Below are 15,363 nucleotides of genomic sequence, written 5' to 3' on the forward strand. Positions count from 1 at the left end.
TTGAGGCGAAACTTTGATTTTGCAAGAGGAGTCAGAGGTTTTGTAAATAGTGCTTGAAGATGAGGTTTTGTGTTTAATGTTTTAAGACAATGGAGCAAGGTTTCAGACATTGTGTTATAGCAATTGAGAAAAACTGTAAGCCGTGGCAAAATTGTGTTCATGGGTGCTCATTAGGCAATTCTGCAATTTACCAGTCTGGACAGCAGGTGGCAGAATTGTGCCGCAGGTATGTCTCCAGCATCCTGGCCTTGTATGCCCTCCCTGTGAATAAGGTGCTGTGCTCCAACAAAAAAAGAATTTTGGTGGTCCAGTTATATTTATCCAGTTGAATAGCATTTACACATTTAAATGTGTTCTAATGAAAACATTTTTAGAATGAGTCCTTCATAGTTTTCTCATGTTTAGCCATTAAGATTCATCATAGTCTGGTCAAGATTGTTCTTTTTGGCCTGCTCAGTGTCTTTGTAAGAGCAACACACATGTAGAACAAGAACACTGTTTGTTTTGTCTGTAAAAGTTTTGCGTAGACTGACGTTTGGTCATGCTGACTGGTGATCAGAGCAGTGGGTCAAATTGGATTATGGGAAGAAACTCTGAGCCATAGATGGTGAGGGCTTAGCCAGGTGCCTTGCAGCAAGCTGCTTGATCTCTAAGTCCCTCTAACACATGCGTCGGTGTCTGGAGGACATATTTTCCAAGAATGACACTACCAGTTTGCTGTCATCCTTTCTTGTTTCAAGCATTACCCTGTTAAATTGTGATCGGCCAAAAATGAAGGATAGGCCGGTGTGATATAGGCTAGGCCTAGCCCCTGTGGTTTACAAAGCGTAGACTTCACTTTGCATATTGGATACTCAAATGCACGCTTCCTTGGGCCTACTTGGAGATTATATACGCAAATTAGGATGCTTTTACATAAAGAATTAAAAAGTTTGTGCCTTCTGATCGAATTTACTTTACCTTAGGCTAATTGATTGGTGCGTCCATTACGGAGGAGAGGGCAGCACAAGTCTCGCAGACCTTCACTTGGTTAAGGATGTAATCTCGCGGGAATTTCTGAGCAATGCAAAGAGGTAGCTCCTTCAAGTAAGTCCTTCGCTGCGATACACCGGGCAACAGTTCATAATTTGTCCAGGTGGCATCTGCTGCTTCGCTTTCACTTAACAGGGAATTTGTGCTTAATTCTATTCGTAGTTTCGAGCTGCGCTGTAATATATTTTCGTGTATCGGTGGCTACATTGTGCTGTCATATAAACCACTGATCTCTCAAACAACATCCCATATCACCAGGTACCTGCTCGCCACCGATCGCTAGAATGGTGTCCTGTCAAGGAAAGCCGGTGGCGATTATTTTCGGAGCCCTGATGCTTCATTTGGTGTCAGCTCAGAACGGTAAGAAAATTATGCAATTTTTTGCTACATGAAATACTCATTCATTCAAATCTCGTTTTCCCTTCGTGTTTGAGGTTCTATAGGCATAGCTAAACGGATTCCTTCAGGTTGGTATGACGGGTGGAAATGACTGACGGGACGCCCTCGTTCAGTACGTCGGCGTAACGTTAGCCTAGTTCAGCAAACTGCCGATTTCATAATAATAATAGGAATCTGATATGCCTAATATAACAGGGTAACAGGGTAACGTGGTCGAATAGGTTCATATGGACGGCGGAATCATGTCGACTTTAAATATCAGTCCCAAGTGCAACGTTACGTAGCTAGCCTAATATTACAGTGAATTTGTGTAGTGTACAGTTGCCTAATACTGTATTATTTGCTGTCGTCGAAGCACGCAGAATGGATAGGCAAGCGTTTATCACTCGAGGGAAGGTCTGTTACAGAGTGATTGATGAGACAGCCGAGTGCTGTTGGATGTGGGACTCGCTCATCGGTTGACAAGGGCAGACTTGACTAGGTTCTGCAGGTGAAGGTTACTATAGTAGGCTAGTCTGAGACATGAGCTACTAGTTCTTACATAACCTATACGACTATATCCTGAATTGCCAGATCACAATTATCTCTCGAAAGCCGATGACTCAGTAATGCACTTGTTTCCCACCTTTTTGTTTTACGTGTGGTGCCATTTATTTTTTATTTATATTTCCTGACTGAACAGTGGGGTATCCTATCTGTTCTCAGCTGTTTTAACAGCTGTGAGTGCGATTTCAAGAAACATATTATGATGGTGTCTAGATCGAGATGCTGGACTGAATACCAGTCTCTGCAGAGCCGTAAATAGCACCAGTGCTCTCTGCTGTATGCTTCTATTAATAGCGCCGATGCAGCAGCGGGCTGCTTGCCGTTAATGTCCTTCTGTGTGAGTGAACCCGTTAAAGTCTTAACTGGGGGAGCGCCGCAGTGCTTTATGACATTGAGCTCTCAGAAGACTTGTAATGAATTCACTCAGTCTAAATTACAGAACGTTGTCGCGGCTGTGTTATGTGTTGCGGAATGCCTTAAACCCGAGGAGAGTGCGATTGGAGGTGGGACGGCGCTGTTCACTGGACAGCGACGGTGTCTGCACGTCTGTCCTCAGGGTCAGTGGTGGGCAGTGTGACAACCATGCATCTGCCTCCCCGACCTCTCCATTTTGCTCTTACTGTAGAGAGGAAAAACTGCTGAGGGCAGTAGGCGAGGATGTCTGCTCTCCCCTCTCTCTCACAGAATATTGGGTCTGCTTTGCCTATAGGATCCATTACTCAGAAAGGTGTTGATGGTGATATATGCATAATTCAGCTGTGCTTCTCAAAGTGCCGTCCCATAGCCGAGGTGTTTGCAAATTCATTTGCTTTAAATGACAAAGTTGTGGCTTGTCATTTTAAAAATGTATGTCTACAGAAGATGAGTCTTTTCACCAATAAAACAAGTAAATTGTGTCTATTTGCTCCCACCCACATTAACATTGATCTTGAATCAGTTAAGGAAGAACCATTCCTACTGCTGCTTAGATGGTTTATTTGGCAACTAGACAGGGCTATTTCTCCATAACTGGCCCTGTGGCCACACACAGCACAGCCAGAGTGAGGCTTTTTAAAAGCAGCCTATTTGATGTGCAGATGCTGGGGCTGATTGAAGGAGCTTTGTCTGGGTGGGGCTAACTGAGGACGTGTGTGTGTGTGTGTGTGTGTGTGTCATCTGCCCTGCTGGTTATGAATGTGTGCCATCACTGGATGTAACTATTCTACAGTCTAGTCTACAGGCTGGTTGTAAGATGTGGTGCCAGTCTAGTCCACAGGCTGTCTGTAAGATGTGCCAGTCTAGTCTACATGCTGTATAAGTAAGATGTGCCAGTCTAGTCTACAGGCTGTATGTAAGATGTGCCAGTCTAGTCTACAGGCTGTATGTAAGATGTGCCAGTCTAGTCTACATGCTGTATGTAAGATGTGCCAGTCTAGTCTACAAGCTGGTTGTAAGATGTGGTGCCATTTGGCCTCATTTATCAGCACTCATAGCAGCTGCCGATCCGCAGGGACATCGGTCTGATGGGGGTGCCCGATCTGAATCCCGCTGGCTTGGCTTTGCACCCCCTCACTGTTTCTACATTCTCCTTTAAGAGTTTCAGAGAGATGAAGGGAGAGGTTGTAACAATCAACCTTTTACCTTTGGCTGTGTTAACTAAAACGCACAAGGGGCTCTTTTGAAAGATTAAGCAGTTAACAATAAACACGGTCAGTTTGTTATGAGATGCCTGAAAGAATGTACAAATCAGAGTGCATCCGACACGTAATCAAAACTATAGCATAGACCACGGTATCTTCAGTTTACCAGCAGTAAAGGAAAACACGCACCAAACAATAAACCAGAAACGCGCACAGTATAGCGCGTTATATTTTCATACATTAAATGACCCACACCACCCCAAATGAATTAAATGTCCTTTGTTTTAGTCCCGAAAATAAACCTAGAAGTCCAAACTAAGCGAAAGATATCCTGTCCTTTGTCAGGACGCCCGCAAGAGTCTGTATAATCCCAACAAGGAAACGAGAAGGCCGCTGCCTGCGAATTGTCCCGCGACGTGCAAACAAAAAAGGTACTCCACAAAAAAGGGAAAAAATGCGATGATCGGATTGCAGTTATCCCACGCCAAATAGAAAAAGGAGAAAAACAATCGGTCTCACCAACTCCGGTGCATAAATCCAGTCAGCCGACTGCAAAGGCTTCCTTGACGCGTCCTCTTCTTGGTAACGCGCTGGTCTCCCACACCGTACAAGCGGCGTTTCATTTATATAAAGTCCGTTTCCTCCGTAGGGATACTTTCTCTCTATTTACCCCTTACGAGAAACAGTTTACAACACTTTCAGCTGCAGCACTGAGTACTGGCGCCACACATTCAAAAATCTCCCACACGCTTGCTACTTTCTTCAGACCGCCCCCATCATTTAGCGCGCTCCCCTATATAAGTTTGGGTGCGCGGTAATAGGCGTATCGGCCGACAGTGTCCCCATACAAATCACCCATATCCATACCATCATACACAGTGGAAATAAAGCATGATAAATACATATAAATAAGTACATATTGATATCACACTGATATTATATGAGACCTACAGACATATATGTAATAAATAATACTTAATTTTAAGTAATGGCACCTAAACTAATGTGGCAGTGTCACAAGGTAGTGAGACACAGGATGGCAGGGAGAAAGGAAAAATATACACACACACACACACGCCGAGGAGTGTATTGTTTCCAGTGACATTCAATCGGCAAAGCTCTAGTTTCTCATGAAATGTTAAACGTGCCGTGGTCCACTTTTGCTCCACCATACTAACCAGGAGATGGTCTTTGAGAAAACATTATTGTCGAGTAAAGAGGAAAGGTGTGAGAATATCAAAGCTGTTATCTGTTAGTTGCTGTTGATCTACTGTATTTGTTAGGCCTATGTTAAAATCAGAGTTAATTGTGACTGTTAGTAAATTGCTTACCCAGTTAGCGTGCTTATGAGAATACTAGCATTTTGAGAGAGTGTTGTTAATAGTGATTGGACAGCATTGTGTTCCTTTGTTTGGGTTGTATTTCATCGATCTGCAGCTTCTAGTCGAGATCAATCATCTGCAGCGCACTTGAGGACTCATTTGCATGGCATTGTGTCACCCAACTCTCTTATGGACAACTACCAATGTGTTTTTTTTTTAAAGAGAAGCATGCTGATTGCCTTCAGGGTTAGAGAGTTCTTACACTGATAGTTTGTATCTCTCCCAAAACATTATTAAGCACATTATACACTGTGCTGAACTGCTAGGCTTGTGTCTGAATCATGGAGATAGTGTGTGTGTGTGTGTGTGTGTGTGTATGTGTATGTGGGAGGCAGATCTGTGTGGGGTGAGAATGCTCAGTTGATTTTTTTTTTCACTTACAGCACTGTGTTTAAGCACCTGCTTGGTTGCCTCAGTGTGCTGCTATGGAAACGGAATGCGTCTCTCACTATGTGCCCACACATGCCAGGGGACAGAGCTACTGCTCCAGCACTCTTCCTCCTATGTGACGGGGTGGGGGTGAGGTTCCACCTAGCATTAGCACTGTTCCTCCTCTGTGGGTCCAGGACAGAGATCTAGCATTAGCACTGTTCCTCCTCTGTGGGTCCAGGACAGAGATCTAGCATTAGCACTGTTCCTCCTCTGTGGGTCCAGGACAGAGATCTAGCATTAGCACTGTTCCTCCTCTGTGGGTCCAGGACAGAGATCTAGCATTAGCACTGTTCCTCCTCTGTCTGTGGGTCCAGGGTCCAGAGATCTAGCATTAGCACTGTTCCTCCTATGTCTGTAGGTCTAGGACAGAGATCTAGTGCTAGCAGCGTTCCTCCTCTGTGACAGATCGTCTAATTTTCTGTCCACCTAAGCACTTGCTGATGACCAGACACACTGGTGGAATCATCCCCTCTCTCAGCAGATGATAGTTCACAGCTGAAATGGTTGCTATGGAGAAATTTCCTCTCCATCCAGTGACCTTGGGAACATGCAGACTGCTGTTCATAAGAAATGCTGTGAGAGTCTGAGTGTGTGAGAGAGAGATATTGCATGTTTGAGTGTGTGAGAGAGTGTTTGAGATTCTGAGTGTGTATGTGTGTTGGTGTGTGAGTGTTTGAGACTGTGTGTGTGTGTGTGTGAGAGAGAGAGTGTGAGAGAAATGCGGCTTGGCCAACTCACATAGACATCCCAGTACATATTCAGATGGTGTTGATTGATGAGTTGCTCAGAGAGGAAGTGACAGGTGGTCGCCTCTTCTCATCTCACTTCCTGTCAGCTGCAGATGCCACTCAATGCTTTACCCACTACTCCACCACACTTGAACCGTGTCATAAGGTTCCACCTTCTCACTCTCACACAGATTACAGCTCAACAGAATACACATCACACATCACACTCAAGCCATGCAGGAGGGGATGAATGCAACCTGGGGATTCTTGTGCAGTGACTCAGATGTGCTACAGTCCAGTCTTTATGGATGGTGTCCTGATCCCAGTAGGGTGCTGAGGGTCCGTCGGTCTGTCCATCTGAGTGTGTCTGTTCACATAACAAACAAATACTGGTCCAATTTACTTGAATTGTTCAAACAATGTAAAGGGTCACCATATCTGGGTCTTCCTACAGGGTGACCTGGGTCGGTATCAGGATGTTTCGCTTTCTTGAACACGGTGAGGGTTTTCAGTCGCTTGCCTGCTCTTGTTCATACTGAGTCTTATCCATGAAATAAATTAATAAACCCTTTTAGGGAGGTTTTAAAACATGCTGTATCTTTGAGGGTATGGACTTGTATGCATGTACTGTATGCATGGGAACTGAATAAATATGCTGTTAATGTGAATTACAGGTCAGTTTTACTGGTCAAGGTTATTGTATGGGTCAGTTTGAGGACTTTCAAGCTTTTCTTTATTCATCAATTATCTACAGTGTTTCCCACAGAATTGAATTCTATTTGTGGTGGTAGGTTTGCAGAATTAACTTGAATGCAACAGTTTTTTTAACAAATTAGCGCAACGTGGTTATGATGCTAACCAGATTTAAGCACAATGTAGTACAACCTGGAAAATCATTGTGTGGTGGTCAGTGTTGATATTGTGATGGGCCGCCACAAATAAGTCAATGTATGGGAAACACTGATCTATATTTTTGTTCAGCTGGACCATTATGTCACATTTATTTTTTTATGAATGCCTTGCATGAGCCTGTTTACTTTCAATGTGTGTCTTCTGTTTATTTATTTTGCTGCTTGTGTTCTTTTGTCCTTGTTTTGTCCTTATTCATTTTGTCTATTTTATGTTAATCTTTTGTCCTTCATTGTTTTCTTTTCCTTCAACCCTTTCCTTTTTTCTCTTTTTTCGGGCCTTCTTGCCCCGCTCTCTTGCCCCTGCATGCTGACCTCCTGCCTCCCCCTCCACCCCCGATGGGTGCAGCGGGGTTTGTGAAGTCGCCCCTGTCGGAGACTAAGCTGACGGGGGACACGTTTGAGCTGTACTGTGACGTAGTGGGCAGCCCCACCCCGGAGATCCAGTGGTGGTACGCCGAGGTGAACCGGGCAGACTCATTCCGCCAGCTCTGGGATGGTGCACGCAAGCGCCGTGTATCCATCAACACGGCGTACGCCACCAACGCCGTTAGCGTACTCGCCGTCACATACGTCAGCCTTGACGACTCGGGGACGTACGAGTGTCGCGCCAGTAACGACCCGCGCCGCAACGACCTGCGACAGAACCCGTCCACCACCTGGATCCGAGCCCAGGCCACCGTCACGGTTCTGCAGAGTGAGTCTGGGGGTGACGCTCCCCATACTACCCAGCTGAGAGAGCAGCCATTAGGCTCCACCCCTTCCTGCAGATAAACCCCACCCCCTCTCATATCGCCTAGAGGTGGAGTACCGCCTACTATCCTGCAGACACAACAGCAGCTAGACTCTACCTAAACCTCCACCCTGTTAGCCTTTTTTTACAGTACTGCAGAGTGAGTCTCCTTGGTGAAGCTCCTGTTTACAGCTCTACTTAGTACTTGTAGTAGGTGTAGATCCCCCAATATTCTGTTCAATGACACCACCCATACACACACACACCAACTCACTCTCACTCACACACCAATGGCTACTTTTGCTCATAGTTGTAATGGAAGGTTGTATGGTGTAAGTCTGCGAGCTGCATGCCTTCTTGTGTACCCCTTAATGAACCTGCTCCACATCCCCCACTCCTCCATCATGAATGTGTCTCCTGCTCTACCCAGAGGTAGAGACCAAATTAATGACCCCTCCCCACCCAAGTGGCTGAATGTGGCTGCTGCTGTCAGTGAGTGAGGAGGAGGAGTGAGGAAATGTCAGCCACTCTGAGCTGTAGTGTTGCTTGGCCTACAGCAATAGACACTGATGAACTCCCCAATCTAAAACACACAAACACATACAACCGGCAGCACTCGCACATACTCACAGACACCACGCAAAACCAAAAATACCCACACAAGACTTAGACTCACTTAGAGTTCTAGAAACATCCACAAGCATAAACACGTATCTGTAAACACAGACGCACACTACACTGCACACTTCTCTTTCACAATCCCATATTAAGATGAGACTTCTATCAGTCTATGCTGATTCACTGGGAAGTCTTCAAACTGTATGTCTTTCCCTGCCTTTCCACAATACACACATTAGTCTCCATGTTCCCTACAGTGCTATTTCCTTCCTTTTCCTACACCAGACGTCAGCCGTGTCATACCCAACCATCTTTATGTTAGCTCCTGTGTCATACCCAACCCTATCTATGTTAGCTCCTGTGAGACTGACTGACAGTCCTAGATTAGATTGAATGGTACCAGCTCCAGTGACCTTGTATGGCCCACTTTTTTTTTTATTACACTACACTACACTACAGCACTACACTACACTACACTACAGCACTACACTACATTACACTACACTACAGCACTACACTACACCACACCTTTACACTACGCTACACTACAGCACTACACTACACTACACTACACTACAGCACTACACTACACTACAACACTACACTACACTACAGCACTACACTACATTACACTACACTACACTACACTACAACACTACACTAAAGCACTACACTACAACACTACACTGCATTACTACACTACACTACAGCACTACACTACATTACACCACACTACACTACAGCACTACACTACACTACAGTAGGATCAGCCCTGTAGATTATTTTGCTGTCCAGGTTAAAAACCTGTGGGCCATATGGAATAGTGGAGATGACCCAGGTCAGTAGAAATGTACGTTTTTGTGTGTCTGATTTGAGGAGACCTTTTTACGTGGCTAGTGGTTGGTACTGAAAATATAAAATAAATGCTGTGTCACCATTTGGAGGACCACATCACCTCCAAGAAGCTGAGAGGAAATGCCTGCTGAGTAAACATAAATAAACATAAACACAAACAGGAAGTTGTCCAAGAAGTCCTCGCTCCTGGCTGCGGCCCTGCCTGAGGACGAGGAGATCTGTCTGTCTGATACGAGCCTCTCTGTTTCCAGAGCCCACCATCGAGGCGTCTGATCACCTGACCCTGCAGAAGGAGGCGCACAGCCCGCCCATCACCCTGCAGTGCAACCTGACGTCCACACACAACACACACCGCGACAGCTACTGGATGAAGAATGGCGAGGAGCTAGAGGATACACATCAGGAAACTAAACTCACCGAGTTCAAGTACGACACACAGACACACACACACACACACGCATCTCTTACAAAAACGCTGAGTTCAAGTATGACACACACACACACACAGATACACGCATCTCATCAAAATTCTGAGTTGAACTACGACATACACCCACATCTCTTATCAAAAACACTGAGTTCAAGAATATAATATACACTCAAATTTCTCACCAAAAACACTGAGTTCACGTATGACACACACACACACGGGGTGCAGGAACTACAGTAGTCCTTTAAATATGCCCATCTCAGTGCAACAGTTCATCGCATGTCATCCATCACAAGGGCCCTCAAAAGCAGAACACAAATTTTATCTTCGGTGGTTACCAGTATATAACTTTTCTGTTATGCCTGCATTATTAGTGTGTGTTCAAATTAGATTTGTTATTAGCTAATTCTAGATGACTAATGGTCTAAACGTCTGTCTTTTTGTATCTCACTAGTTATTAAAATTAGGGGCCTTCATTTCCCATGGTGCACTGGGGCATCCATTCCCATAATGCAGTAGGGTTTCAGTTCCAGTTGGCGGGACCTGGATCTGCTAGTCACATGGCTCCAGTGTGTTGCTAATCCTGCAGTTTGACGCTAATCTGATCAGTCTCCACAAGGCCATAAACCACAGATGCGTGAACTAGGGACTGTTAAAAGCTAACTGAAGTAGACTGCCTAGACACACTTAAATAAAACCTTACACACTAACTCAAACAGCCTAGTTAGACACTTAAAACAGGTGATGCAAGGTCTAACTGAAGTAGACTGGATAGGCCCCCTGAATCCTACAGGCTACTCAGACAGGCAGACAAGCCTAAACCCTTAAACCTGGGCAGGGATGAAGTAGCTAGACTCCCTGAAACCTTATTATACGTGACTGTGACGATGTGAAAATGTAGTGAAAATTTAAGTTGGAGGGGGTGGTTATTTGTAATGTTAAAGAGGATGTTGTGATTTCTGCTGTTTATTTTTTATGTCTGAAGGAGAGACTGAAGAGTGTGGAGACAGAAGCTGTGTGCGTGTGTGTGTGTGCGTGCGTGTGTGTGTGTGTGTGTATGCGTGTGTGTGTGTGTGTTCGTGTACTTTGTGTGTGTGTGTGTGTGTGTGTGTTTGTGTATGTGTGTGTGTGAGTGTGTCTGTGTGTGTGTGTTTGTATGATACTGATGTGCGGTTTTGTAGGATGCTGAGTGTGTGTTTGTGTGCAGCCTGAAAAAGCCCAAAGCTGAAGACGCAGGGGAGTACATGTGTGTGTTCACCTTCACTTCGGCGCCCCCGGCAAACGCCACCATCGAGATCAAAGGTAAGAGCGCTCTGAGTCAGTACTGCACTCTGTATTCGGTACTGCACTCTGTAGTCAGTTCTGCTCTCTGTAGTCAGTACTGCACTCTATAGTCGGTACTGCACTCTGTAGTCAGTTCTGCTCTCTGTAGTCAGTACTGCACTCTATAGTCGGTACTGCACTCTGTAGTCAGTTCTGCTCTCTGTAGTCGGTACTGCACTCTGTAGTCGGTACTGCACTCTGTTGTCAGTACTGCACTCTGTTGTCGGTACTGCACTCTGTAGTCAGTTCTGCACTCTGTAGTCGGTACTGCACTCTGTAGTCGGTACTGCACTCTGTAGTCAGCTCTGCACTCTATAGTCGGTACTGCTCTCTGTAGTCAGTTCTGCTCTCTGTAGTCAGTACTGCACTCTATAGTCGGTACTGCACTCTGTAGTCAGCTCTGCTCTCTGTAGTCAGTACTGCACTCTGTAGTCGGTACTGCACTCTGTAGTCGGCTCTGTAGTCAGCTTCTGCAAGATTAGAAATGAGTAATGAGCAACAAAAATGAACAAATATATTTTGGATCATCTATGTGATAAGCAGGTCTGTGCAGAATACCCACTTAAAAAAAAAAACATTTCCATATAACCACTTAAAATAGCCAAAGATATGTATCAACATACATTTGTGATATAATTTTGATGTGAGATATTTTTCACAAACAAGATGTGACAAGATGTCATTTGAATGCTGGATATGGAAAACACTCTTGTCCAATGCGCTTCCACCCATCACCCTGAGCACTACAGGCTATCTAAGCAATATCACTGTATAACCACTACAGCAAACCAGGTTACACAACTGGATGAACCCATTACATTTCATAGGCCACCATGAAGAATTTAGATTCACTGCAAGATACATCATTTCCCCTTGGCCGGTGATAAACAAATAATTAAGAAATAATACAAAAAGAAACTATTCATGTGGAATGAGTACTGTATGTGAAATCCCCAAGGCAGAAAAATAGACCGTTCACACTGGTAGGCTGAGCTGGGGGAAGTGTATTATTGTGTGTGTGTGTGTGTGTGTGTGTGTGGTTGTGTATGTGTGTGTGTGTATGTGTGTTTGTTTTTGCGGAAGTGTAGCATCTTCTGCTTTTCAAACGACTCATGGAAGCTGAAGATAGTAGGTTGCTTAGTGTTTTCATTATATTGTATGGACATGAAGTGTCTCCAACCCTAGCATCGTAATGGACGGAGTTTTCTTCACTACTACTGCGAGATATTTTTTTATATTATTTTTTTTTTAATATAAATTATATTTTATTAACTGTCCACAAACAGCATCGGCAGTCAGGAAACAATGTATGTGAGTCTACCTTTGCTGTAAATAAATGTACACATTCTTCCGACTGCAATTTTTTTATGTTTGCAGGCGTTGCTACTACCGTTTACCACAGCCACTTTCAATTTTGAAACTATAGCATCTTCCCCTCTCGTTGCTGATTGGACAGGTAATCTGACCAATGGAAACGCTAGTGAACTGTTCCAGACTAGTATCTCCCTGTAAAGAGATCTAGGTCGGTGTGGCCAGGCTAGTAACATAACCCTTTATGAGCGCATTTTCGGTAAGTGGGAGCAGAGTCAGCCATCTTTCTGCCATCTTCCTGATAGTCAAGATGGCTGTAATCAATAACCAATAAATGGAAGAAAAGTAATGTAGCATCTCCTGGGAAGTCAGGCTAAGTAAGTTCAGAGCTCAGTAAAGCCACTTCGCTCCAAATAAAAACGACGTTAATAGTGATCAGTGTGCAGTGATTTTGATTTTTTTGGATTATACTTACCTGCCTCACCAGCACCTGTATCACTAAAGACTTGTGCACAGGCACGCCTATGGACTTGAACCACTGTGGAAGTGTCAAATCTCCCCTGCATTTTTTGACTTATCAGTGGTGGGGACACTATAGGAAGTGCTGTCTCTGCACTCCGAGCCCTTTGTCCAGGAAAGGTAACAGCTGTTTTAGCCAAGGTTACGGAACATCAGCCGTATGGGCAGCTTACGAAAAATCACAATCCCTCTTCACTTCCTGCATAAATCCGTCATTAGTTATTTATACTCAGGCTTCCTCTTACAGCCGTCTGCCTGTCCTGTCCAGTCCCCATCACCCCCGTCCTGATCCACACTGCATGGGGGTTCTGGAAGGATGTCTCTGTGCACAGCCACTGGAAGGCTATAATCCTGCAGCAGCAGGACGCTGTGCAGGACGCTGCAGCAGCACAGTCTGAACTCAGGACACTGTGCAGGACGCTGCAGCAGCACAGTCTGAACTCAGGACACTGTGCAGGACGCTGCAGCATCACAGTCTGAACTCAGGACGCTGTGCAGGGCGCTGCAGCAGCACAGTCTGAACTTAGGACGCTGTGTTTTTGTTTTGCAGGTATTTTAATGTGATTTAATTTGAAGATTGTAAGCTAGACCAAAGTCCTTATAGGGAAGTCCCCCTACTCAGTGGCCAACACGCTTCGAGCAGTTATTTCGGCAGCTATTTTTTATTCAAATTAATGGGAAGGCAAACGTAAGGGAGGTTCATATTGACATAAAAAGTACATCAGGCAAAGCTCTATTTTAGATCTGAATTGAATACTGAATATCTCACCCCAAATCGCTAAAATAAGTCTAAAAAAACAAAAATGTGGTTGGTTACTTACATTACAGGAGGGGGCGGGATATGTTTAGACAACTGCAATATTGGTGTTACGAACTAACCCTATATACATTTCTATGGAGGATTCTTTTGAGTCTCCTCATTAGAAAGTCTCTGTCTAAATACACCCCTCCCACTGGGTAGTGATTGACAAGTTCAATCACTTGAGTGTTCCAAAGTTACACAAGGTGTGTTAAATTCACACTTCACTTCACACTTCATTGTTAATTTTATTCAGTTATTTATATTATGCGTTAGAACGTTTGAGCAAGGGAGAAAACATCCACCACTCTGACTGTTCCTGTGAAATCTCTGGTGAGCAGTCTGATTGACTTTTAATGTGACTCACTTAGAGTCTGACTAGGAAAGGACATTTTATTGGTATTGCTTGTTGGTGTTGGTATTTTTTGTTTTTGTCTTGTCATTTGACCTCTTAGTTGCAGTGAAATGTATGTATTTTGTTTTAACTGTGTTCACTGCATCACTTTACTGCCACCCTTCAGTCACAAGTCCAAATCCCTAACCAGTAGCCCACGGATGCCCCCTCCTAAGGACATTGCCACCACTGCAATTTGTGTCGTTACACACATTTGCATTTTTTAGATGTTGTGCTACCTTTCTGGTCTTGATTAAATCCTACAAGCTGAAATAATGTCCTCGCATCTCATGCTAAGATAAGATGCATGATAAGTCCACTCTGCTGCATTAGCTGAGAGGGAAACTACAGAGACAGCATTGTTAAATGCATTTACTGCTGTCATGCGGTTTACCTGCTGGCCACTGATTTCAGTTCTGGCATTTCAGTTTCAGTTCAGTTTGCGTTCACACAGAGTACCTGAGTGTATACACAGTCAGCTTCTGTTTTGTGTAGTAGCGCACTCCACAGCCATGTCTTATTTCCTACATCTCTCTGGTTTCTGTATTTGTGTAGTTGGTGTTTTGGCATGTTTTAGTGCTTGCAATTCCTCCACATTCAGATTAATCCAGTGTTGGGGTGTCGCCTTGTGCTGCTCCATTCAGCCTGTTAGTTGTAACCCCCGTTTAACTTGTTAGCTATGTGGCCCCCATTTAGTCTGTTAGCTGTAGCCCCCGTTTAACTTGTTAGCTATGTGGCCCCCATTTAGTCTGTTAGCTGTAGCCCACGTTTAACTTGTTAGCTATGTGGCCCCCATTTAGCTTGTTAGCTGTTGCTGTGTTCAGCTTGTTAGCTGTGGCCCTGTTTAGCCTGTGCCCCCCGTTCACCTTGTTAGCTGTGGCCCCTGATTAGTCCATTAGCTGTGGCCCCCTTTAGCTGGTTAGCTGTGGCCCCATTTGCTTGTTAGCTTTGGCCCCAGTTAGCCTGCTGGAATTTCCTTTAGCAAACCTGCAGCTCCAAAGGGGATCAACTAGCCAGAGCCCTTCTCACTCCATCTGCACTAGTGTATGTGTGTCTGTGTGTGTGTTCTCATCCTTTCCCTTCCACTGTGTAGGTGTGTGTGTGTGTGTTTTATTGTGTCTGTGTGTGCTTGCATGCATGTGGTGTGCCTGCATGGTGTGAGTGCATGTGTGAGTTTGTGTGTACATGTGCGAACGTGTGTGTGTGTGTGTGTGTGTGTGTGTGTGTGTCTGAGAGAGAGAGAGAGAGAGAGAGAGAGAGAACTGGGGGCAGATTCAGTGCAGAAGGCATAATCCCTCCTCTTCAGACTGAGCTCCATCTGCTCCAGAGCTGCAG

General features: G+C 44.7%; 1 protein-coding gene across 2 annotated transcripts in view; it reads left to right on the plus strand.

The window, feature by feature from the left end:
* Positions 1-1,010: 1,010 nt before the first annotated feature.
* nptna (neuroplastin a) overlaps positions 1,011-15,363 on the plus strand; it is a 32,898-nt gene continuing 18,545 nt past the window's right edge. Inside the window, exons 1-4 of one of the 2 annotated variants that reach the window (XM_042110852.1) lie at positions 1,011-1,086; positions 1,291-1,392; positions 9,504-9,678; positions 10,890-10,984. In XM_042110852.1, the coding sequence (XP_041966786.1) occupies positions 1,317-1,392; positions 9,504-9,678; positions 10,890-10,984 (346 nt within the window). In that variant the 5' untranslated portion in view covers positions 1,011-1,086; positions 1,291-1,316. The other variant, XM_042110853.1, reaches the window with a different exon arrangement.

The sequence above is a fragment of the Alosa sapidissima genome, chromosome 11, assembly GCF_018492685.1.
Source record: "Alosa sapidissima isolate fAloSap1 chromosome 11, fAloSap1.pri, whole genome shotgun sequence".
NCBI classification, from domain to species: Eukaryota; Metazoa; Chordata; class Actinopteri; order Clupeiformes; family Clupeidae; genus Alosa; species Alosa sapidissima.